General features: G+C 32.6%; 1 protein-coding gene across 2 annotated transcripts; it reads left to right on the plus strand.

Moving 5' to 3' along the window:
* Positions 1–3657: 3657 nt before the first annotated feature.
* On the plus strand, positions 3658–17983 carry LOC142633844 (primase homolog protein-like). 2 transcript variants are annotated; one of them, XM_075808093.1, is made up of 13 exons: positions 3658–3914; positions 4044–4183; positions 4469–4524; positions 4624–4675; positions 4770–4874; positions 7184–7264; positions 8865–8945; positions 12181–12246; positions 12347–12463; positions 14051–14101; positions 14196–14281; positions 14808–14868; positions 17521–17983. In XM_075808093.1, the coding sequence occupies exons 1-13, from the start codon at positions 3722–3724 to the stop codon at positions 17605–17607; spliced, it is 1176 nt and encodes a 391-aa protein (XP_075664208.1). In that variant the 5' UTR covers positions 3658–3721; the 3' UTR covers positions 17608–17983. The 2 variants fall into 2 exon arrangements, with proteins under 2 accessions (XP_075664208.1, XP_075664209.1); XM_075808094.1 differs by lacking the exon at positions 8865–8945.
* Positions 17984–26867: the final 8884 nt, after the last annotated feature.

Consider the following 26867-nt stretch of genomic DNA (forward strand, 5'->3'; position numbering starts at 1 on the left):
ATAATACCACGATACTTGCCCCACAAGGAGAAATAAAGGAGAGAGAAGAAAAAAGAAAAAAGAAAAAAAAGAGGCAATTCTCTTGTAGTTAACCTTCATTATTTAAAAAGTCACGAATTCGCTTTCAAAAAAAAAAGTCACGAATTCCTCCTAATTGTCAGATTTTTTTAAAAAAGGGAGGAATAAATAAAAGGATAATAATAGTTTTACCCTATTGCGTTTAGCTCTGATGATATCTTCGAAATTGATTTTTCAGCACAAGTGAAGGGTAAAAAATAAATCTGATTCAACAATAATCCCAATCTAAGTGTACCACACAATCGATCAAGATAAATTTTGATGCCCCAACGAGAACCTTTATAAGTAACTCTAACTGTTGTTAAGGCAGAAAAGCTAGTCTGATATTGTTAGATATTATTACTGATTCAGGTGATTCATTTGTTGGTCCGAAACTCTTGCTGCTATTTGGTAGTCAGACTTTTGAAGGCTGAATGTGAAGGCCCAACATATTCTTCTCCTTTTCCGAAGTATGAGCCATGTTTTGAAAAAGGCTAACTTTGTGGCCCATTGGTTGTCTTTTATATTTCTTGAGTGGAAGGCCCTTCTCTTTTATCCCTAGCTCTGGCTTTTTTTTATTTTTATTTTATTTTTTATTTTTTTATATACTAAATATTTTTAACACACACAAAAAGAGGAGAGAAGATTTTAAAGAAACTTACAGTAATATATATTCAAAATATTTTGCTTTGAGTGCCCTTGTAGGACATAAAAGCATAAAGTTCTGGAGTTTTTTGGGTATTTACTGTGTATCTGTATATATTAAGAAGATTCAGAAAGTTAGTTATTGCATTTTTTACTGTAAAAAATACCATGATTTAATTAATCTATTCTTATTCCTTAAAAAGATAAATAAGATTAAGATGGTTAATCAACTAAAATTTTCTCACTACCCTCATACTTCCCACTTTCCAGCCCCACTACCCACGTTTTTAACCAAAAATAAGAGATCAAAGCTACCCACCCACGACTCCTATAAAAATAAAAATAAAATACCAACGGTTCCAATAAAAAAATTCCATAAATTTAAAAAAAAAAAAAAAAAACTACTCACATCACATAAAATTAAAAAAAACCACTAGCCTCTGAGCAACTACTCACGTCACATAAAATTATTTTACTACAAATGCTTAACACTCATCACACCCCTAGATTTTTTTTTTTTTTTTTTTTTTTTGTGTTTGGAAAATATATTAATCTCAAATTGTAATTTATGCAAATTATTAACTTTTACAAAAAAAAAAAAAAAGCCGTGCTCACTTCAAAATTTCACTAATTTAAGAAAAAATAATGCTTTTAAAATAATTAAATAAAACTAAAAAGAGTCGTGTTAATTATAAGTTAAATATATGGTACACTCAATTGAACTGTGTTTTAAAATCAAAATTTTAGCCAAAATTCATTTCATCTTCAACAAAAATTTTAAGAACACATAAAAAACCATCACTCATCACATCCCTAGATTTTTTTATGATTGAAAAATATATTAATCTCAAATTCTAATTTATGCAAATTATTAACTTAAAAAAAAATAAAAATAAAAACCTTTGAGCGCACACTCACTTCAAAATTTCACTAATTTAAGAAAAAAATAATGCTTTTAAAATAACAAATAAAAATAAAAAGAGCCGTGTTAATTATAAGTTGAATATATGGTACACTCAATTGAAATTGTGTTTTAAAATAAAAATTCCAGCTAAAATTCATTTCAACTTCAACAAAAATTTTAAGAACACATAAAAAAACCATCACTTTTACTACAACTATGTGTAGGAGTTGGACAGCTTATAGTTCAATTTATGCAACAAATTTTTTTTTTTTTTTAAAAGTAAAATTACAAACTACACCCCTAAAAGTATGGGGTGTTTAAATTTTTACAGTTTAAAATTTTAAAATTTAAATTTTATCTCTTAAAATTTAAAGATATTTAAATTTTATACTCCAAAATCTAAATACCCCAAATTTTAAAGGGTAAAATTCAAATTTTGAAACTTCAATATATAAAATTCACTTTCTCAAACTCCTTTAGGTAAAATTTAAATTTTAAAATTTTAGGGTGTAAAATATAAATATTCTTAAATTTTACAAATTTTTCTTAAAAAAAAACGGAAATTGGGTTGGGTTTTTTGACCCGTTAATCTGAAAAGCCCTCCCACCCGAGCGAGCTTACGCCTTTCTGCGTCTCTGTTGCTAAGGGTCCGTTTGGATAGAGCTTATTGCTGAAAACTGAAAACTGAAAACTGAAAACTGAAAACTAAAAACACTGTACCAAAATAATTTTTAAATGTGTAAATAGTACTGTGGGACCCATTTTTAATAAAAAAAATTCTGTAAAGTGAAGTTTGTGGGTCCCGTGAACAGTACACGGGACCCACAGATGTGCTGAAAAGTCAGCAAATGCGGTTACTGTTCATGCACAGTAGCATGAACAGTAGCCGCTGTCCCCCTGACCTGTGCATCAGCAGAAAAAAAAAAAAAAAAAACAAAACAAAACAAAAAAAAAACGCAGAATCGTGGATGCTGGACGCTGGCCACTGTATCCAAACTCAGCCTTAGGGTCTGTTTGGATAGAGCTTATTGCTGAAAACTGAAAACTGAAAATTGAAAACACTGTAGCAAAATAATTTTAAAATGTGTGAATAGTACCGTGTGACCCATTTTTAATAAAAAAAAATCTGTAAAGTGAAGTTTGTGGGTCCCATGAACAGTACACGGGACCCACAAATGTACTGAAAGTCAACAAAATCGGCTACTGTTCATGCACAGTAACATGAACAGTAGCTGATTCCCCTATGAAATGCGTGCAGCAGAAGAAAAAAAAAAACGCTGAAGTCGCAGACGCAATAATTTTCATCCGTATCCAAACTCAGCCTTAGGGTCCGTTTGGATACAGCTTATTGCTGAAAACTGAAAACTGAAAACACTGTACCAAAATAATTTTTAAATGTATGAATAGTGCCGTGGGTCCCATTTTTAATTTTAAAAAATCTGAAAAGTGAAGTTTGTGGGTCCCGCGAACAGTACACGGGACCCATAAATTTGCTGAAAGTCAACAAAATCGGCTACTGTTCATGCACAGTAGCATGAATAGTAGCCGTTTCTCCTATGAAACGCGTGAAGCAGAAGGGCAAAAAAAAAAAAAAAAAAAAAAACGCTGAACGCAGACGCCCCTTTTTTCATCCGTATCCAAACTCAGCCTTAGGCTGAGTTTGGATACAATGGCCAGCGTCCAGCGTCCACGATTCTGAGTTTTTTTTTTTTTTTTTTTTTTTTTTTTTTTTTTTTTTTTTTTTTTTCTGCTGATGCACGGGTCAGGGGGACAGCGGCTACTGTTCATGCTACTGTGCATGAACAGTAACCGCATTTGCTGACTTTTCAAAGACATCATGGGTCTCGTGACCGTTTACGGGACCCACAAACTTCACTTTACAGAATTTTTTTTATTAAAAATGGGTCCCACAGTACTATTCACACATTTAAAAATTATTTTGGTACAGTGTTTTCAGTTTTCAGTTTTCAGCAATAAGCTCTATCCAAACGGACCCTAAGAAAGAGATAAAAAGAAGGGAACACACACGCTCTCACTGAACCCAGTAGTGTCTCACTGAACCCAACCCAACCCTTTAAATTCAAGAAAAATCCGAAAGCAAAAGCAAAAGCAAAAATGGCAGTCATTCACCACTGTCCTTGTCGTCCTCTCCTTCACACACTCTTTTCTTCCACCTCCTCCTGGACCAGCACCAGAACATTAGGCCGTGTTTGGCCTCGCTCTTTCTCGCATACTCAAACCACTCCACCACCACCGCCACCTTCTTTTTCTTCGCCTCTCCAACCAAACACCCCAACCCGCATGCTTTGTAATGTCAATGCCATCCTTTCTTTACAAAATTATATAATGCATTTCTTTTTTCCCGCGTTTTCTTTATAATTGAAATGGCAATTTTTATTTGTAAAGTGATAATTTTGGGTTGTTCTGTTTGTTGAAGCTAGTGTAGAGCAGATAGGAGTGGGAAGCAACGTTTTGGGTGATAAAGTGAGTGTGTTGAAGCAGAAAATGGAGCTTCTTGGTATCAACTCTCACGATTTTCTCATTCCTGGACGCTTCCATCACTTTTTTTGCCCCAAGGTTCCTCCTCCTTTTGTTAATCTATCATTTGCATCTCTCTTAAATCACAATATTTTCCTTTTTTTTTTGTTAAAATACTTTAGCACATGAGCAATTTTAGTCTGTAAAGTTTAAAGTGATCGTTTTTAGACCTTATAAACTTAAAGGGATCGCTTTTAGTCCCTATGAGCAATGACATGTCCATTTTTTGTCTGACCACGTCATCTAAGGGACTAAACCGCTCATGGGTATTCTTATGTATGGTCTTTCAAATTTGATATTGTAAAGCCTTTCATATAAATGTAGTGCAAAGGAGGGCAGTCAATGATAAGGACCTTATCTCTTCATGTCATCCAAGATGGGTAAGAAGCTGCTTCTACTACTTTTGCTGATTTGAATGCTTATATAGTAGTGGGTTGAGGAACTAGGCTATAATTGCTTCTGTCACTGAATGTTTTTAGGGGTTTTGCTATGTGGAGGTGTTTCCACAATGAATGTCAATGGATAGGCCAGGTACGGGAAAAAAAAAAAAATGTTATCTGTGTACACATTTTTGTTTCTTATTCTAAATGAGAAAATCTCAGCCAATTTGGCTGTTTGGTTTTAGGTATTTGCAGATGACAGGGCAGCATATGATGGATTTGGAAAGAAATTCAAGTCCTTTGGACAAATATCAGAGGAAAGTCTAGGATTAGAACCGCTAGGTTCCGAGGTACTTAGATTGTGATTTTTCATATATGCTTGAATCATAGCAACTCTTTATTTTATTAAGTTACACATTACTTTGAATACTTGCTCATCACGAATCGTAGTAGAGGTCTTTACATTTAATGTCCTTTGAGATTTTTGGATAATGGTATAGTGCCATTGTAGCAACTAGGTTTACTGTTGAAGCACAAGGGGAATCAATCTTGGAAGTATTGAAGAATAGTTTCACTAATTCTATCCATTGCATTATAACTGTTTGGACAGTAAGCTTAGCAGTGATTTGTAATGTAGTTATTAAGAAAGCACATGATCATGTTAATTGAAAATGTCTAATATATCTGTTAGATAGATTGGGTTTTTGCAGAAAGATAGAGGAATTCTTTTTTTATTTTTTTATTTTTGGGTAGAAATGCACTTCCTAAGTGTGGCTAATGTTACCCCTCCCTTTAACAATCCTAGGGATTGAGGCAAGGGGATCTATTCTCTCCTTGTTGTTTATTCTTGTTATGGAGATTCTTAGTAGAAAGCTTAATTGAGTAATAGAAATTGGTTTACATCTGCTTTTCAATTTAGGAATGGATCTAGAGGAACTCCAATGATTTCTCACTCTGTGTAGATGTAGAATACTTCTTCACGATGCAACTGCAGAACAACTCCTTTACGTCTCTTTTTGTTTTTTGAGATTGTGTATGGCTAAAAGTGAACTTGAGCAAGAATGAGATTGTTCCTGTGGCAGTAGTGATGGTGTTCTATAGTTTGTGAGTATTTTTTGCTGTAGAGTATGTGTCTGCCTATAAACTGTCTTCTAGAAAAATTGGAAGAAATTGTATTTATCTAAGACTGGTAGGTTTACTCTTATCAAAAGTACTTTATCTAGCTTGCCAACTTAGTTTTTATCACTCTTTACCATACACACTCACGTGGCAAGTAGATTGGAGAAGGTATAGGGGGATTTTTCTTGGGGAATGTTAGGGTATGAAGTTGAATCCTGTGGATTAGAATAGAATTCGTTCTCCTAATGGGAGGTTAAGTGTGAAAATCGTGTACTTTTAACCAAGTTTTGTTGTAAATAGTTTTGGCAATTGGTAGATGAGGGTAAACATCTTTGGAGAGAGTGGTGGCAATCCAGGAAGACATGGAATGGGAACTACTACCACTACTAGAGGAAGATATAAGATAGTTTCAAGGAAGGTGACATCAGGTCTAACGAAATGATGACGTAACGTATGGGAATAAGACTTGTACACTTTTTGAGTAAGTGACTACCCAATAAAAATAAATTTAAGAGATCAAGATCTAGTTCATCACCTCTAGGGCCTAAGATATGAACTGATGTAGGAAGATCTCAGAAGCATAGACACTTCACAATCCCCATTGTGTTCGTGTCAGATATGTGTCCGTATCAGATACACCGAGGACACTTCTGCATGCGTGTCCTTAGTATGTTGGGAAAATATTTTTTTTATTTGAAAATTTTCCTTTGATTTAAGATTTCGGTAAAGAAAAGTGAGTGATGGTTGAAGATGGACTTTTGGAATAATATCCCAGGTGCTGACTAAGTGAGTGATGGTTTGAGATGCTTCCAGTCACAATTCTGAAAGATGAACAGATACCATATTTCATAGTAAAAATTCTTCTCTCATGAATGGACTGAATGAAGGAAGGATGATAGTTGTAAACTTGTAGTTTGTAGATAGACAAACATTTTTCTCAAGTTGAGGGTAATGCCATCACGGTATTGTGACATGATTATTTGACATCTTTAAACATGTACTATAGTCTTCAATCATTGCTTAGCTTCATCAAGACAAAATATAACTATTAGTCTATTGTGTATCTGTACAAATAGAGGGGGAGTTTGGGGGGGGGGGGGGAGTTGATACACTATCTCTGTAGACATGCTTTTTTTGCTAAACTTGTAGACATGCTTGAAAGAGAAAGAGTGCAGCTGTTGGCAAAGTTAAGATCCTATTTGAGAAGCATCTCAATCTTCAATGCAAAGGACATCTCTGTCATAACTATGATTAGTCATTACAACAACCTTAACAAGATTTTCCTTAGGCAATTAACTAGCATCTTTTGATGGCTTTAGGCTTTTGGTAGAGCATAATTCCATGACATAGCACTTAACTATAATCTTTTGGGAAATGGACATGGTGATGGGGGCTTTTTAAAAGGGAGAGAAAGTATAATATAAAATCTCTCTAATAACTTTCTACTATTTTTTCCATGATAAATTTCTAATCATTCCATTAATGTGCAACTGCTGAGGTTTATTTTATGTCATTAAATGGCTCTTCTTCTTTGTTTCAGCTGATTGCATATTTTGCTGAGCGGATGATATCTGAAAAAACATTGCAAAGAAATGCTGTTATGCAATTATCTTCACGGAAGGTACCTTAATTGTATATATTAAAACTTACCATTTACCTTAAATGTATGATGATAGTCTAGGAACTATGTTACATTGGGATCTGAAGTTTGAAAGTCCAAGTTATATTTACTGGTGGCAAATTGGTGGATTAGAGCAGGGCCGGATTGTTCACAATTGGATTAGGTCCCTCTCAGATCTCCTCCGAGGGATGTTGGAGATCGGATGAGATGGAAGTTAAAGCCTAATGGGGAATTTGACATCCAGTCGTTCTATAATAAATTAAGAGTTTGTCCCTCAATTGTCTTTCCTTGGAAAGCTATTTGGAGAGTAAAGGCCCCTAGGCGAGTTTCTTTCTTTGTTTGGTGTGCAGCTTGGAATAAGATCATAACGGGTAATAACTTGAGATTGAGGAGATTGGATTTTGTGGATTGGTGCATTATGTGCCGCCAATGTGGAGAGACAGTAGACCACTTACTTCTTCATTGTGAGATGGCTTATCGGTTATGGAGTTTTGTCTTTAGAACTTTTGGCTTGTCTTGAGTTATTTCTAGATCGATCCCAGAGTTGCTTTTTGGCTAGTGGAATTGGTTGGGGAAGCACTCATATCAGATTTGGAATTTAGTTCCATTGGGCATCCTATAGTGTGTTTGGAAGGAGTGGAATCGGCGGACTTTTGAGGATTTGGATAGCACCGGTGATCAGTTGCTTGCTTCTTTTAGTGGGACTCTTTTTGATTGGTCTAGGACTTGGGGACTCACGACTAGTGACTCTCTCCCTTCTTTTTTTAGCTCCCTTTCTCTTTTGTAGTTTTTCTGTTTTCTTCTTCTTGTTTTTTCTAGGTTTGCTCTATGTTCTTCATGCATAGAGTAGCCTTTCGTGTGTATATATATATATATTTCTCTTTTACTTATCAAAAAAAAAGAATTCCTTCCAGAGATTCTATCTTTGTACCAATTTGGACTAAATTATCGACCTTATGAAACCCTTTCTTATTACCCATTTATCAAATTATGACCACTAGATTACATATTCCTTAACATGCATACCAAAGTTCGTATTAATTGGATGTTACTTTCTTTTGTTTTTGTTTTTTTTTTATCAGTATTAATTGGATGTTACTTACTGTCCCATCCAAAACCTCATGTTTTGCTTATAATCGTAAAGTACAAAAATACTCAAAATTTAAATGTGTTTTGTAATTGAGATAGTTGATCTCTAATTATCTAAATAATTTTGCAAGCATAGACCATAGAGTAAGGAAATAAATGTAATATAACGTTGGATTAGTCAAAAAAACACATCCAGTAGAAAAATTAAGTGGTGTAGCATTGATAAAAGTTATACTAGTAACTTGAACCTAACCTATATCTATTTATAAACATTTGTGTAGGCTGCACACGTGTATATATACTAAATAATAAGCTTTTAGTGATGGTTACATGAATTTGATTAAGCAATATCATTTCATTATCAATGAATAATTCATCTTAAAAAGCTGAAAAAGCTCTCTCTCTCTCTCTCTCTTTCTCTCTCTCTCTCATTTGCATTGCTTTAATTATTAAGCACTTAAATTGTGAGAAGTTGATAGTTTCTAATCAATACTGAAGTTTGAATATGCAGGATGTCATTGCTTTTACTTATAGACAAAATGGACTGCTTGTTGGTTGCAAGTACCGAACTATTGGAAAAAGATTTTGGCAGGTAGTGTGCTAACTGCTAAGACTAGGACTTTTATATTAGAAATTGTGAAAGATAGCGATGAAATGTTAACATCCAAGTCCACTAACTGTTTTCCTTTAAACAATTTTTTCTCAATCTGGAATCAATTTGAATGGAATGATGAATCTATTTGTTCGTCTCATAATTATGAATTTCTAGTATCTTTTGCTAATCGTTAAATGCCTCTGGTGCATTGAAAAGGAAGTGTATGCTCAAATTCCTCATGATTTGATCAAACATTTTAATTTAATGCCAAATGGGTTCTTAAAGAGTTCATAATCCCATATGATGCTGCATAAAATTCTCAAAGAAATTTGTGGAAGAAAATAGAACAAAAACAAAAAACCTAGGAACCAGAACCTACAGTTGCTAGGAATTAAGCATAAAACAGGGAAAATAAAATAAAACGTTAGAATCAACACCTAGAGTTGCCTGGAATCAACCAAGCTATTATAGAAAATTTCAACTGTAATTCTATTAATCAAGCAAGGCGTAATAATGCTAAACTTTGAGGCCTTTAAATAAGCTACCCAAGTTACATCAAGGAAAAAAAAGGAACTAACTTTTGAACCAAGTAAGAAAAGGAAATAAATTTCTAAATCAAGTAGGAAAGTAAAGATTTTAACTAATTACATTAAAGAATATAAAAGTTAAATCCTAAAAATGAAATAAGATCTAATAAATATCAATTTAGTCTAAGTGGAAGCAGGTCTCCATTATAAAAGTCAAGGATTTTTGCCCCATTAGTCTTGTTGGGGGGTTTATAAAATCATTGCTAAGGTCTTAGCCACCAGACTTCGCACGGTCATGGAAGATATAATTTCTTCTTCACAAAATGCTTTTGTGAGGAACAGACAGATTCTTGACCCTGTGCTTATTGCTAATGAATGCCTCGACAGTAGAGTGAAAACTGGTTTGGCAAGGTTACTTTGCAAATTAGATGTTGAGAAGGCTTTTGATCATGTCAATTGGGGTTTTCTTATGCAATTACTAGAACGGAGTGGGTTCTCTGCTAAATGGAGGTAGTGGATTTTCTTTTGTATATCTACAGTTCGCTTCTTTGTTTTGATAAATGGCACTCCTTGTGGGTTTTTTCAGAGCTCCAGGGGGTTGAGACCAGGTGACCCATTGTCCCCTTTGTTGTTTGTCTTGATGATGGAAACCCTTGGGAGAATGTTGGATAAGGCTGTCCATGATGGTCATATGTCAGGTTTCGGTGTAGGTCGTTTGGAGGGAAGATCTTTGGAGGTGTCACATCTGCTCTTTGCGGACGACACTTTAATTTTTTGTGATGCAGATTTGGATCAGGTTTTGTTTCTCCGTATGATTCTCATTTGGTTTGAGGTGGTTTTTGGTTTAAAGATAAATTTGGGCAAGTTAGAGTTGGTTCCTGTTGGTATGGTGCATAATCTTGATTTATTGTTGAATGTCCTTGGTTGTAAGCAAGGTACCCTTCCAATGAAATATCTAGGCCTACTTTTGGGAGCTAAATGCAAGGATAAGACAATTTGGAACCCAATTTTGGAGAAGATAGAACGGAGATTAGCGAGATGGAAACGTTTGTACTTATCCAAGGAAGGTGAGTCACTTTAATTAAAAGCACTCTATCTAATTTACCCATTTATTTTCTATCTCTATTTCCTATTCCTGCTTCTGTGGCTAACCGAATTGAGAAACTTCAGAGGGATTTCTTATGGGGTGGCATTGGTGATGAACCAAAATTCCACTTGGTTAAATGGACTACTGTTTGCACTCCCATTGATTCAAGTGGTTTGGGGATAAGAAATGTAAGACTTTTTAATGAAGCTCTGCTTGGGAAGTGGCTATGGAGATTTGGGATGGAGAGGGCTGCCCTCTGGAGGCAAGTGATAGCCGTGAAATATGGCTGTGGATGGGGTAGTTGGTGTACTAGGCCTATTAATGGTTCATATAGTGTTGGCTTGTGGAAAAATATTAGTCGAGGATGACCTTCTTTCTCTTGCCACATTCTATATGATATTGGGGATAGGTCTAGGGTGAAATTTTGGCAAGACCATTGGTGTGGTGATACATCACTTGCAGTTAGTTATTCTGAATTGTTTAGATTTTGTCGAGATCAAGAGGTTAGTGTGGCTGATGTTATGAAGTTTGATAAAGGAATCCTGTTTTGGGATGTAAGTTTCTTTAGGGTTGTGCATGCTCGGGAACTAGAGGCACTGGCCGATTTCATGGATACCATATATGGTGCGTCGGTGAGAGGGCTTGGTGAGGATAAGTTGTGCTGGAAATCTGATAGAAAGAAGGGTTTCACAGTTAGGGATTATTACAATCTCTTAGTGGACCCTAATGACTATTGTTTTCCTTGGAAAAGCATTTGGAAGCAGAAGATTCCTTATCAAGTAGCTTTCTTTGTTTGGACTGCTGCTTTAGGGAAATGCTTAACAATTGACAATTTACGAAGAAGGAAGGTTTGGGTATTGGACTGGTGCTATATGTGCAAGTGTAATGGTCAATCGGTTGATCATCTTTTTCTTCATTGTCCGATTGCAATGGATATGTGGGCTATGGTGTTCGGGTTGTTTGGAGTAAGCTGGGTTATGCCGCAATCTATAGTGGAGCTTCTAGCATGTTGGCAAGGAAGTTTTGGCCGCCATCGAAATGGGTATATATGGCTTATGGTTCCCCATTGCTTATTGTGGTGCCTATGGAGGGAGAGAAATAGTCGGTGCTTTGAAGATAAGGAGAGATCCATATCAGACTTGAAGCTATTTTTCTTTAGAACTTTAATGGATTGGTTGGCTGCCTTGCGGAACCATTCCTTTTCATCCTTTCTTGATTTCTTAGACTCTTGTAATTTTTGTTCTTGATTGTTTGACCCCTTGTACACACTCTGTGTACTAGGGTGTTTCACCTTTTTTGAGATCAATAAACTTTTACTTATCAAAAAAAAAAAAAAAAGTAGATTTAGTATTCCATTTAGTCGAGGAGATAATTTGCCCATGTATGGAGTGTAGTGCATTGCTATGACCAACATGAACATTTAGCATTTTTGTATTTTTGTTTATTCATTATATTTACTAATTTCTAAGCTTCTAGCATTATTTTGAATTGGACGATGGACTCCTTCAAAGTAAATGTTCCATTTCTATTTCATGTGCCATTATGCACTTATTAATGAATTGAAATTTGGGTTCATTCTGAACTGAATACTACTTTACTGTTTTTGTACTAATTACAGGAGAAGGGTACAGAGAAGATACTATACGGACTTGATGATATAAATGATGTGGCTGAAATCATCATTGTATTTCCTTTGATACCTCTTTGGGCTGCCATTCTACAGATTATATTCTCTGACACTCTCTCTTGCTCATGATTTTTTTTAATTATTATATTGGGTACAGGTTGAAGGTGAAATAGATAAGCTTTCACTAGAGGAAGCTGGCCTCTGCAATTGTGTAAGTGTTCCTAATGGTGCGCCATCAAAGGTTTCCACTAAAAGATTACCATCTGTTCAAAAGGTTTGTGCTAATACAAAAGCTTTTTGGGGCCATTTTAAGTTTTTAACCTTTGTTATCAGGAAACTTTGTCTTTTTTCGTTCCTTAATAATCTTATTATGTTTGTTTAATTTTTGCGTAATAGGTAGATGACTACCCACCAGAAAAGTAATAGTTATATAAACTTAAAAACTGCAGAATGTAGTATAGTATATAAAACCTGAAACTGCTGGCGTATTATAAGGAGAATCAAAATGTCTCTAATCCCTCGTAGGTTAAAATTAGATGATGCTGAGTATTTAATGAAGTAAACAATCTGCAACAAGGAAATAACAATAAAAATATTCATATCAAATGTCCAGGAGAAAATGTTTAAACAAAAGATTTGTTAGGTTTGAAGGACTTTGGTATCTTTACCATAAAAAAAAATAAAAAATAAAAAAAAACTTTGGTATCATGCTTTTCAACAATGTTCACCTAGCATCCATAATCATTAACTGTAGTTAGTTCTAACTCAGATAAATTACTAGGCTAGATATGGATTTAGTTCCTCATCATAAATGAATTGATTTCATTTTTAGCCATGCAAGAATTCAATTTTGCAAAATACAATTTGTTGTGCTGATAATACAATGCTACGGACTAGTTAGGCTTGAACTTAGGCTCTTTTTCCCCACCTGAATGATATGGAACTAGGGCATATCATCTGGACAAATATCTTAATACCCGTGTTTGTTACTTTTGGTTTATTAAGCATTTTTATTTCGTGCTCTAGAATATAATCATCTGGACAAATATAACCGAAACCCACTTGCACTAGCATCAATTGGAATCTTTGTCATTATTGGGGGTCTAAGAGAGAAATGGTTCGAGTTGTGGGGTTAGCAGCATGTTGTAATTATTTCTCAAAAAAAAAAAGTTGAGCAAACTCATTGGTAATTTGTCTTTGTGACAACCAAGAAAATGCAAAATGATCTGCACTGTGTAAAAGTATTTTCTTCTTGTAAAATTGTAAATCCAAGTTGCATAGTTTTAGAGAGTTAAAGAGAGAGTATTGTGTTATATGGGTTGTACCCATTGTCACCATTAGAATATTCCTTATCTTATTATTACCACCTCTCCCATATAAGGGGAATGAATAGTCTGAGGGTTGAGATTCTTGATTTTCCAGCTCGTCATTTTCTATAAAATAACACTCTTTTTCTTTTTCTTCTTGATCACTCAGAACTTTTGTTTCTTTCAAATTGTGGTTGACATTCACTTCTTCGAGGAATGCACATTGTCTAATTCCAATTTTGCCCATTTTTTTTTTCATACTTATGAGTCATGACATTTATGACTTTCATCTTTAAATTACGTATCTGATATCTAAGAAAATACATGAAAAACTGCAGTGTAAAAGGTTTTTCTTGTTGGGAAATTGTAAATCTATGTTGTTCAGAATTTTTTTTTTTGGTGAATTGCAATTGACAGTCACTTGAGGTTGCCTTTCTTTCTTGAAATATTTATGACACTTATGTCTGTCATCTTAAAATTTTTGCATCTGAAATATATTTTCAATATTTTAATTTATATTTTTTCTTTTTATTTGCATGCATATGCATGTGAAGTTTGATCTTCAATTTCAGTATCTCTGGAACTGCAAAGAGAACCTGGATAAGGTATTGTAAATGTTGTGCCTATCTTTTAAATGTAAAATTTGTTCAGTTGTGAAGCTGTCAAATTTTCTTACCTTTTTCTTTTCCCACCTGTTAGGTTTCTCGAATCATCTTGGCAACTGATGGCGACACATCAGGCAAAGCTTTGGCTGAAGAGCTAGCATGCCGCCTTGGAAAAGAGAGGCAAGAGAATTTGAATCAAAATTTTCTCTTTGAGATATTCTACAATCTGCTTGAGAACTTATTAATGCATGCGTTATGGTCTGTGCGTGGCTTGCAAATTCAACTTGCAATCTGATTGCTTGCAACTTCAACTTGCAAATTAATGATTGCGATTTGCAACCAAATCCTTAGTGGAATCTGCCTAACATTTTTTACAAGTTAGGGTGATCAGATCAGTTCACCATCTTGACTCCTGCTTTATAGTATAGAGGTTGGAAACTTGCTTAGGAAAGCTAAGTGTTACATGGTCAAAAGTACAAAGCTACATATTATGATCTTGATGAGCTATTATGTAAACATTAATTTAGTGGTCCCATCTACTAGATGGGTTGTCAACAATCTGAATTATGCCTAGTGTCTTGTTGTGAGGACTGTTGGACTTAAGACTTATAGACTATAGTGATTGCTTTATTTATTTCCTACAAAAGGAAGGTCGTATAGATACACTTCCAAATTATGTGCCTATTTCTTTTCATTGTGGGTGCAGGTGTTGGAAAGTACGTTGGCCAAACAAAGATGACTCCAGCTATTTTAAAGACGCTAACGAGGTTTGGTACTTGTTTCCTTTTTTCCTGTAATTTTTATATATTATTGGAGTTTCTTAAGTATTTCGAAATACAGGTAAGGTTGGGCATATCCGCATTAGAACTTTTGTTTAGGACAATGTTACTTATTTCCAGCATTTGAACTTTTGTTCAGACCAATGTTACTGAAATTTGAGATGTCTAAGTTGAAATAGTTATGATAGTTGTCAAAATTTAGACTAAAGAAAAACTTATCAAAAAAAAAAAAAATTAGACTAAGAAAAGATTTTTCTCAAATGGATTTCAAGAAATTATTCTTTATGGTGCAGGACAAACCAAAGCAATGAAACAATAAAATTAAAGAATACAAAATAGGTAACTTAGGTGTTAGCATTTTAGGTTTCTTGGAGTCAACACCAAGCAAAAGAGGACTCTAGGAGTCAGCACCGGTCCATTTGGAGAATTTCAATAGCAATTTTAATCATCAAAATAATCTATCTCCATATGAGTATATTATTGTTTTATTTATTTATTTTTATAAGTAATAAAGATTTATTGATATAAAAAAAGAGGCACCCAAGTACATAGAGAGTATATAGGGGTGTACGGATCAAATACAAAAATTACATAAATTAAGTAAATCCAAAATTGAAGAAAAGGGTTGTTTTCTCCACACTGATAACCAATCCAATAAGGTTCTAAAAAATAGTAGCTTGAGATCAGGCATAGAATGTTCATTGTCTTCAAAGCACCTACTATTTTTTTCTTTCCAAATACGCCACATCAGACAATGAGGAACAATGATCCATATATATCCATTACGATGGCGACCAAATTGACCTTGCCAACATGCAAGAAGCTTAACAACTGTCATTGACATAACCCAACAAACTCCAAATAAACCAAAAACCATATCCCACGGCTCCATAGCAACCGGACAATGAAGGAATAGATGGTCAATAGTTTTACTATTACACTTGCACATATAACACCAATCCAAAATGCATACCTTTCTTTTCCTTTAATTGTCAATTGTTCGTCAGTTCCACAAGGCAACAGTCCATACAAAGAAAGCCACTCTAAAAGGAATCTTCTGCTTCCAAATACTCTTCCAAGGGAAAAATTGCTCACCATAAACCCCTTACTCTTATTAGGTAACCAACATCTTTTATCCTCCCCAATCCCCCTTACAAGTGTGCCATAAATAGTATCCATGAAGCTCTAGAAAGCTTCTAATTCTCGATTATGCATATCCCTTCAAAAATGTATATCCCAATGAAGGATTCCATTAGTGTACCTTATTAGATCAGCCACACTTGCCTCTGTTTCGACAAATCCTATATAATTCAGGATAGCATTCTGCAAGAGAAGATGTTCCACGGGAAACCCTAATTCTAATTTTTTTTTTTTTTTTAAATATGTAAAGAAAAATATTTATTGAAAAAAAAGAGGATGCCTATCAATACACAAGATATGTACTGAAGGACAACCTCAAACTACGCGACAGCAATCAATAAAATTTTAAAAAGAGGAATAAGAATGGCATGGTAGAAGAACCATCCAATCAAATAGGGGACGCAAAAAAAAAAAAAACGATCTCTGTCGTGCTCTGTTCTAAATCTTCAGAAGCTCTCTTTTTATGCTCCTTCCAAATTATTCAAATAGGAAACAATGACACGGCCTGCAAAAGGACACCCAATCCACCTTTGACAAAGCCCCCACCCCAACACTCCAACAACTCAATCACCCTACTTGGCAGAACCATCACCCCAAACAGGTAGAAAACAAGAGGAGACAACTCTTAGCAAATTCACAATGTAGCAACAAATGGTCAAACCCTGCTCACTATTCTTACGCATGTAATGCCAATCAACCATGATAATTCTACAACAGGGAAAGTTGTCCAATGTAAGAATCTTACCCAATGCATCAGTCCATGTGAAAAATGCTACCTTAGTCTGGACATGAGCCTTCCAAATACAATTTCCACAAAATCCTCCTAACCTTTAACCCACTACAACATGTAGGAAATATTTCCCAATTTATCCTACATATCAAGACCTTCAGGGATTGGGAAGCTTCCAATATTTTTAATCAAGTATTGAGTATGTGACTTGCAAGATTGCAACAGAAAGGGATCACCTGTCTCAGGATGGATCTGGTGAGATACCATAGTAGTATTATATGAAATTGTTCCCTCATGACTTGTAATGCATCTGGCAAGAAAGAATTCCAATGATCGCATTGAGCATCCATTGTCTAAGTTAAAGCTTCTATCTCTAATATCACTTTTATGAATGAATGGCTTCGTCTAGTTGTTTTGCCTTATCTCTGAAATTTTTTGGATTTTTAACTCTAGGGGATAATCTTACTTTGTTGTCTTTGTTGTCTATCTTTTATTCTCCAGAGTCTATTATTGTTGCACCCTCTTTTGCGTTGTGCCTTTAATAAACATTATAACTCCACAAAATATGTATGGTAAAATTTTGTTACAAAAGATTTTTCTTCCCCTCCTCTCCTGTGCACTAGAAGTTGGTTTGTTGCTTCACTTGAAAGAAATTTCATTTCAAGTAATTTTTTTATTTATTATTTTTCATTGCCTTTAAGGTTTTGTTTGTTCTATGTGTAAAACCTAAAAAACCTGAAGTAATCAAGTTGTTTACTTTGTGGCCATAGGTTCTCAAACATATGGGACCAGTTGCTCTGAAGAAGGTAATTGAAGATGCAGAGTTATATCAGTCAAATATTGTAAACCAAGTGTAAAGTACATAGCTAATACAAGGTATTATAGATGGAAAACAGGCTTCTTCACTGTGCAAGTGTACGATAAGGCTGTAAAGTAAAAATAACATTGATTTTTAAGTTGTGGTGCTGGGTGGAAGCAATGTTTAGTGTGTACAGATAACAATTCAATATTGGTTTCATCTGCATTTTACATAGATCAACTTGACACGTTGAAGAAAAGAGTATTAAGTGGCCAGCCATCTTTTCAGCCAAGCATGAAAGGTTATCGATCACTGCTATGTTTAAATATGGAAGAAACAAACTTCCTTTAAGGATTTGTACAGACAAGAGGAACTTGGTTTATTTACAGTGATTCATTTTTCTAATCTGAGTGTTGATTGAAATTAAGTCTAAACGCAGTAAGCAGGCTTAAAACATACACTATATCTTGCATTTGCCCTATGCATAAAGTACGTTAGATTGTTAGGTGGAGTAGATTTCATGAAAGGTTCCATGAATTTCTATTCTTTGTACTGTCTTCGGATATAGATGCTTTATTTTTATCGAAGTAGCAATAGTTTCATACAAGTATAAAATTAGGTGGGGTTCCTTGGATTGTTCTTCCATCATAGAGTTCCTTTTTCTCTTAGTTGATCTCTCTCTTTGCTTTTTGTTGTTGCTGTTTTTCTTGTGTCCATTATCATGAATGCCTTGTATTTTTCTGTTTCTTTTATCAATAATATTACTCTTATTACCTATCGAAAAAAATTATAATCAATTATTCTAAAATTTTTGGTGGGATACACTAGTTCATATAATCTGCATTTCCTAATTATGGAAAGTATCTGGAAATAAACAAGAATTTAGCATGATAGTAGATAAGTCCTGAAGTAATAGAAATTAATCTTAATGCCAGTGACCTTTGACGTCCCCATGAAAGGAACTAGAATGCCACTTTTACAGCGGGCTGAAATGTAAAGGCTGGTTGCCAAAGGTTTGGTGTGTGAGAGCAAAAGCTCCTGTACGATCTCCAACTTTGAACCTAAAAAAGATGGTTCATGGAGGATATATGTGAGTAGTAAAGCCATTAATAAGATCACAATAAAGTACTAACTTTCAGTCCCGAATCCAAATGATACTGAGGAGTTAGCTAGATAGGAGGTTGTTCTCCAAAATGGACTTGAGTGGATACATCATATTAGAAAGAAGAGTGGCAATGAATGGAAGATTACATTCAAGACACCAAATGGGTGTAATGGTTAGTGATGCCATTTGGACCATCATATGCACCAAGTATTTTTCATGTTGGGTAATATCTCTTACACACATCTTCTTGCACATCAAATACAATTTTGTTTTTGAACTAAAATCGTGCTTTGAAGTCACAATTTCAGTTCAAAAATTAAATTGTGTACCTTGTGTGTAATAAGGCAGTGTGTAATGGACATTGCCCATTCAATATAATCTTCTTTCTTTAACTCATTCATAGTTATATATGTTAATGATACAATAATATATTTGATCAACAGGTTCAAATTCCCTCCCATTTAAATCCTCCAATCCCCCTCAATTTCTAGTCAACGTAAGACACATGGCCACTATTTGATTTTATGTAGTTTACGTGGTTCTTTTAATAAAATTTTTAAAGACCATTGGAATTCTTTAAATGCCAAGTGTGTTACATCTAGATTAAAATTAGAGGAAATTTATAGATTTAAATGGGAGGGATCCTAACCGTCAAACTAAGGGAGTATCTGATTCATTGGCACCAAGTTAGAGGTTCTTCACATGGAGAAACTCTTCTGTAAATTTGAAGTACTCTTTCTTACATAAGAGTTTTAAGTATTTGATTTATTTGCACCAAGTTGTAGAGGTTCTTCACTTCGAGATGCTCATATGTAAATTTGTAGCACTCTTTTATGTGTTGGCATATGGATTGCAAATTGATCCTACGATAAGAATATGCGAGCTATCAGGAGTTGCATGGCTTTGTTGTGTTGGCATAGGGATTGAAATTGGATCCTCAGAAAGTGTGAGCTCTCAGCAGTGGTCACTGGCCAATGCCATAATCCATGGCGGGTGTTTGTTGTTTGCATGGGTTAACCTCATTCTGTAGAAGATTTATTATTCAGGACAAAATGCTTGTGCTTTCTCTAGAAATATCGGCGTCACTTCCAGCGTCCAAGACCAACTGTGGATTATTAATTTTGTGTGGGGGGTTCAAACAATGGTAGCCAAAACTCTTTATACACTTAACTATTTCTTTAGATGTTTGTAGTTCTCCTTGAAACTAGTCGCAAGATACTAGTTAGAGATTTCAAACTTAAAACTTCAAGAATCTCATGAAATCTTAAGAACCACTGTATCAACCTTTTAGGGTTGTGCTAGATGGAATTCAACTTGCTATGAGTCTTAGCCCCTCTCTCTCTCTCTCTCTCTCTCTCTCTCTCTCTCTCTCTCTCTCTCTCTTTGTTTTTTATGGGTCATGCTAACAAGTATCCTTAGGGCATTAGTTAATAATCTACTTTAGGAAAATTTTGATACCACTTTTATGGGAAATGAAAAAAATTGTCAAAACATTAATTACTTTTTTTCTTTTTCCATAAAAAATTTTATTTCAATGGATTATTAACTAATACCTAAAGACATTAGTTAGCATTTCCCTTTATTTATTTATTTATTTAAGCTTAGTTGTTGTGGATGCTATAATAAATCCTAGATAAAATTTCTCCAACTAATTTATAGTATGATGATTTGAATAACTATTTACGTGTACTTTTAGTCATATAATCAATCTAAGAAGTTTTAAATTTTATATTGAAAAATAGGGACAGCACCTGAATTGTCATAAATGAAGTCTAAACTAGATTGGTTAAAGATTTTTCTTTAATCTTATATCTAGCTAAGGCTCTTATAATTGCTTCCCTAATGCTCTCATTTGTGAATGTCAAGTCAATGGACTATGGTGGCCAGTCTTTTGTGAGTGAACTACCTTGGAAGGAACTATTAGCTAAAAGGGGTGGATTATATTAATGAGCATTGAATTTTCTTTTTCTTTTTCTTTTTTTGTTAAATTGCATTTTTTATCCTCAATCCTTCATTTTTGTTTTTTTAAAATTATCCTTATACTTTAAAATATTCACGAAGTTCACACATTTTTAAAATGATTTATTTCAAAAGGGTCCTTATATATCCTCATTTGATAGATAGAAATGGTTGATATGGTAAATGAAATTTATAGTAAGTCATAGGATCCATAACATCAAACTGAATTTAGTTTCATGAATTTCATCTATGTGCTACATTAGCATTTTTCATCAATTATATAATGGTATGGACTTTACAAAAATATTTTAAATTATAAGAACAATTTTGAAACAAATATTAAAAGTTAAAAGCCAAATATGCAAATTTTTTTAAAAAAATTTATACATTAATCACCCATGACTGATTCCTCTATTTCACTGTGATGCTGATAATGTTTATTTTCTAATATTGTTAATGTCTACCTTACATGTAATAAATCATTTAAGAGAGAGAGAGAGAGAGAGAAATTCTTCAAACCCACTTGATGAAAAAAAGAAGAAATCAAACTAGAGAATTTGTTAATTGGATTACCTAAATGAATGTCTTAGATATCTGAAATAGATATGTTTCTCCTCGTTTAAAATAATGTAATTTGCTTGCTGCTTCTTGTTAATAACTATAAAGTTCTAACTAAATAGTTCATGCCAGAATTACGTGAGATATGTTGCTCAAAAAAAAAAAAAAAAAAAAGAATTACGCGAGATATATAAGATTTGTTTCTTCTTATTCTTCTCTCTCTCTCTCTCTCTCTCTCTATTTTGGGAAAAATGTAATTTACCACTCTTGTGGTGGTTTGGTCTAATCACATTATTACTTAAAACTTTTATATATCACTTCATTTGACCTTAATTTTTTACTAAAATGATTTTGTTAGACTTTTGTCCAAAGCCTAGTTAACGATTTTAGTTTAATCAATACTTTAAATTGTCAAAATATAGCATTTGAAAAGTCCATGAAACTAATGATATGGGCAAGCAGTAAGGGGGTAAGGTCATAATTGAAAGTTGTCCACCAAGCACGAAATTTTTTATTTGAAAAAAATTCTAATGATTCCATTTCAATTCAAATTTTAGGAGATTTTTTTTTTTTTTTTTTTATCAAATGTAACAATTGAAAATTTATATCATTAAATTATAACTGGTCAAAACCACTTATATCATTAAATTAGAGGTAAGTTTTAATTTTAATTTTTACTTTTTTTTTTTTTTAGTTTGGACGAGATGTGGATCGATCGACTTTGAAACCGCAGCTCACAAAAACTGAGTAACACAAGTATGTTATTTACACACACTCAATGATTATTTAATATTTTAATAAAAAAATTGATTAATTAATACTTAGAGAAAACCAATAGATACATATCAACGAGATCTGCACTTGTATGTTTAATTTTTACACGCTGGTTGGCCATCAAGGAAAGGGAAAACAAATCCCCCAGTAATAGGAGAGAGCTTGTCCTACAAAAGGGGAAAGTTAATGGATTAATAGATTATGAAAGAGCTACCTCTTTAAGATTTTCCTTGGCTAAATAGCTCCAAATTAAATTACCAAACCAAGACACTTTCTCAATACAATCTTCCACTAATCTAAATTCAGCACCAAAACATAATAATAATAATAATAATAATAATAATAATAATAATAATAATAATAATAATAATAGGATGAAGTTTAACTATAAAATTAATTGTAGCCAAAGATTACAACTTTACTCAATAAAATAAAAATTACTACATATTTTGAAAATCTAAACATTGAATTACATGTTCTTTACGTACTTAATCCACATGTCAAATTTTGTGTCAATCGGATATTATTTACTATATAATCTATAAGCTTATATTTTATGTTTAATTTTAAACTACAAAAACTTAAAATTTAAACAATTTATTGATGACATAGCTATTAATCATTAATTTTCTAGAAATTTTGCAAGCATAGAAAATATAAGAAGAACACGTAATCCAATAGTAGATTTGTCAAAATTCACCTTCAATAAAAATATATTAAGTAGGATTGTAATCTAATACTACGACCAATTTTGTAACTAAATTTTGTCCTAATAAAATATCTCCATAGAAAACACTAACAATGGCATATACATAAATTTTTTTTTGTTCCGTAAAACAAATTAGAGAAATTAGACTGAGACGAACGACTTCGTTAATTCTAGTCAAGTGCGTACATCATTACATGTTAGTGATAGATAATGTAAATGTCCAAATCGTTTTGAAAATAATAATGAAAAACAGGCACATAAAGCTGAGCGACCTTTTTGCTAGTGTGAACTGTGATAAAGGATATATGAAATAAGTAATAATTAAACAAAATGGTCTATTTGTAGGATCTATTAGTAACATCTAAATATGTGGTTGACATGCACTCTCTTTTTTTCTTTTTTCTTTTTTTTTTCTTTTTTTCTGAGATAGTTTTAATATACAGCGTTCACTTCTGAGAATAATTCTTTATCATCGAATTAACCAAGACGCCAATTAATTTTTGATGTAAGCGAGAATTGAATCTCAGATCTCTTACTTAACCTTACCAATTAAGCTAACTGAAACTCACACCATGCACTTTTCTGTTTTTTTTTTTTTTTTTTTGTCTTAAGTGAACTTAACCTCTTCTACATTTTGACAGTTTATTTGCTAGGAGGTGAGGCAAAAAGGAAATAAAAAAATAGTTTTATTTTATAAAAAGTGAGACGAAAATGATTATTTAATATTTTACTAAAAAAATTGATTAATTAATACTTAGAGAAAACCAATAGATACATATCAACGAGATCTCCACTTGTATGTTTAATTTTTACACGCTGGTTGGCCATCAAGGAAAGGGAAAACAAATCCCCCAGTAATAGGAGAGAGCTTGTCCTACAAAAGGGGAAAGTTAATGGATTAATAGATTATGAAAGAGCTACCTCTTTAAGATTTTCCTTGGCTAAATAGCTCCAAATTAAATTTCCAAACCAAGACACTTTCTCAATACAATCTTCCACTAATCTAAATTCAGCACCAAAACATAATAATAATAATAATAATAATAATAATAATAATAATAATAATAATAATAATAGGACGAAGTTTAACTATAAAATTAATTGTAGCCAAAGATTACAACTTTACTCAATAAAATAAAAATTACTACATATTTTGAAAATCTAAAAATTGAATTACATGTTCTTTACGTACTTAATCCACATGTCAAATTTTGTGTCAATCGGATATTATTTACTATATAATCTATAAGCTTATATTTTATGTTTAATTTTAAACTACAAAAACTTAAAATTTAGACAATTTATTGATGACATAGCTATTAATCATTAATTTTCTAGAAATTTTGCAAGCATAGAAAATATAAGAAGAACACGTAATCCAATGGTAGATTTGTCAAAATTCACCTTCAATAAAAATATATTAAGTAGGATTGTAATCTAATACTACGACCAATTTTGTAACTAAATTTTGTCTTAATAAAATATCTCCATAGAAAACACTAACAATGGCATATACATAAATTGTTTTTTGTTCCGTAAAACAAATTAGAGAAATTAGACTGAGACGAACGACTTCGTTAATTCTAGTCAAGTGTGTACATCATTACATGTTAGTGATAGATAATGTAAATGTCCAAATCGTTTTGAAAATAATAATGAAAAACAGGCACATAAAGCTGAGCGACCTTTTTGCTAGTGTGAACTGTGATAAAGGATATATGAAATAAGTAATAATTAAACAAAATGGTCTATTTGTAGGATCTATTAGTAACATCTAAATATGTGGTTGACATGCACTCTCTTTTCTTTTTTTTTCTTTTTTTCTGAGATAGTTTTAATATACAGCGTTCACTTCTGAGAATAATTCTTTATCATCGAATTAACCAAGACGCCAATTAATTTTTGATGTAAGCGAGAATTGAATCTCAAATCTCTTACTTAACCTTACCAATTAAGCTAACTGAAACTCATACCATGCACTTTTCTGTTTTTTTTTTTTTTTGTCTTAAGTGAACTTAACCTCTTCTACATTTTGACAGTTTATTTGCTAGGAGGTGAGGCAAAAAGGAAATAAAAAAATAGTTTTATTTTATAAAAAGTGAGACGAAAATGATTATTTAATATTTTACTAAAAAAATTGATTAATTAATACTTAGAGAAAACCAATAGATACATATCAACGAGATCTCCACTTGTATGTTTAATTTTTACACGCTGGTTGGCCATCAAGGAAAGGGAAAACAAATCCCCCAGTAATAGGAGAGAGCTTGTCCTACAAAAGGGGAAAGTTAATGGATTAATAGATTATGAAAGAGCTACCTCTTTAAGATTTTCCTTGGCTAACTAGGTCCAAATTAAATTACCAAACCAAGACACTTTCTCAATACTATCTTCCACTAATCTAAATTCAGCACCAAAACATAATAATAATAATAATAATAAATAAATAAATAATAGGATAAAGTTTAACTATAAAATTAATTGTAGCCAAAGATTACAACTTTACTCAATAAAATAAACATTACTATATATTTTGAAAATCTAAACATTGAATTACATGTTTTTTACGTACTTAATCCACATGTCAAATTTTGTGTCAATCGGATATTATTTACTATATAATCTATAAGCTTATATTTTATGTTTAATTTTAAACTACAAAAACTTAAAATTTAAACAATTTATTGATGACATGGCTATTAATCATTAATTTTCTAGAAATTTTGCAAGCATAGAAAATATAAGAAGAACACGTAATCCAATAGTAGATTTGTCAAAATTCACCTTCAATAAAAATATATTAAGTAGGATTGTAATCTAATACTACGACCAATTTTGTAACTAAATTTTGTCCTAATAAAATATCTCCATAGAAAACACTAACAATGGCATATACATAAATTGGTTTTTGTTCCGTAAAACAAATTAGAGAAGTTAGACTGAGACGAACGACTTCGTTAATTCTAGTCAAGTGTGTACATCATTACATGTTAGTGATAGATAATGTAAATGTCCAAATCGTTTTGAAAATAATAATGAAAAACAGGCACATAAAGCTGAGCGACCTTTTTGCTAGTGTGAACTGTGATAAAGGATATATGAAATAAGTAATAATTAAACAAAATGGTCTACTTGCAGGATCTATTAGTAACATCTAAATATGTGGTTGACATGCACTCTCTTTTTTCTTTTTTCTTTTTTTTTTTCTTTTTTTCTGAGATAGTTTTAATATACAGCGTTCACTTCTGAGAATAATTCTTTATCATCGAATTAACCAAGACGCCAATTAATTTTTGATGTAAGCGAGAATTGAATCTCAGATCTCTTACTTAACCTTACCAATTAAGCTAACTAAAACTCACACCATGCACTTTTCTGTTTCTTTTTTTGTCTTAAGTGAACTTAACCTCTTCTACATTTTGACAGTTTATTTGCTAGGAGGTGAGGCAAAAAGGAAATAAAAAAATAGTTTTATTTTATAAAAAGTGAGACGAAAAGGTGAATTTAAACACTTAATGTTAAATGACAAAAAAATAAACTAACTGAGATGCCCAATGATTCTTAAACTCTGCAATATTAGCCTCAGAGTTATAAAGTGCATCATTTGGTATCCTTTAAAAATGATCAAATCTTGTATTAAAACATTCTTAAAGAAAAAGGGCTATCCTTCCACCAAGCCATAGGGACTTATTTTAAAAAGTTAGGAATTAGCTAGAATCAAGCTATCACTCTTCAGCAAAAAGAAACTAATTGAGACTGTTACTGACATGTGGATTTTTTTTTTCTCCTTAACATATTTATGATTTCTAATTTTCATAAAGTCTTAAAAAGTAAGAACCTTACTGAAAATCAGTAAAGGTGTTTAAAAAAAAAATCCAAGGAGCAAACGAAATCTGTGTTGATTTATCAACTAGATTAGATGTCTATATCCTCATTAAGAAAACAAAAAGAATAAGATATACACAGTAAAAATAGGTGTAATACTATTATTCCCCAAAAGATTTTTAAAACAATAAAAATAAAAATGGGTTGTTAGTGTAAGTGTAACGGCAAGTTAAAAATTAGAGTAGTGAAAGAGAAGTGAGAACGTACAATAAAAAAATAAAAAATAAATAATGGAATGGAATGGAATTGTGGAAACCCTAATAATTAGCTAGCAAAACCAACAGGTTAGTAACGGTTTATAATTTTACTTGGGAACAATGGAATGGAA

Source organism: Castanea sativa, chromosome 5 (genome assembly GCF_040712315.1).
Source record: "Castanea sativa cultivar Marrone di Chiusa Pesio chromosome 5, ASM4071231v1".
Classification (NCBI taxonomy): domain Eukaryota; kingdom Viridiplantae; phylum Streptophyta; class Magnoliopsida; order Fagales; family Fagaceae; genus Castanea; species Castanea sativa.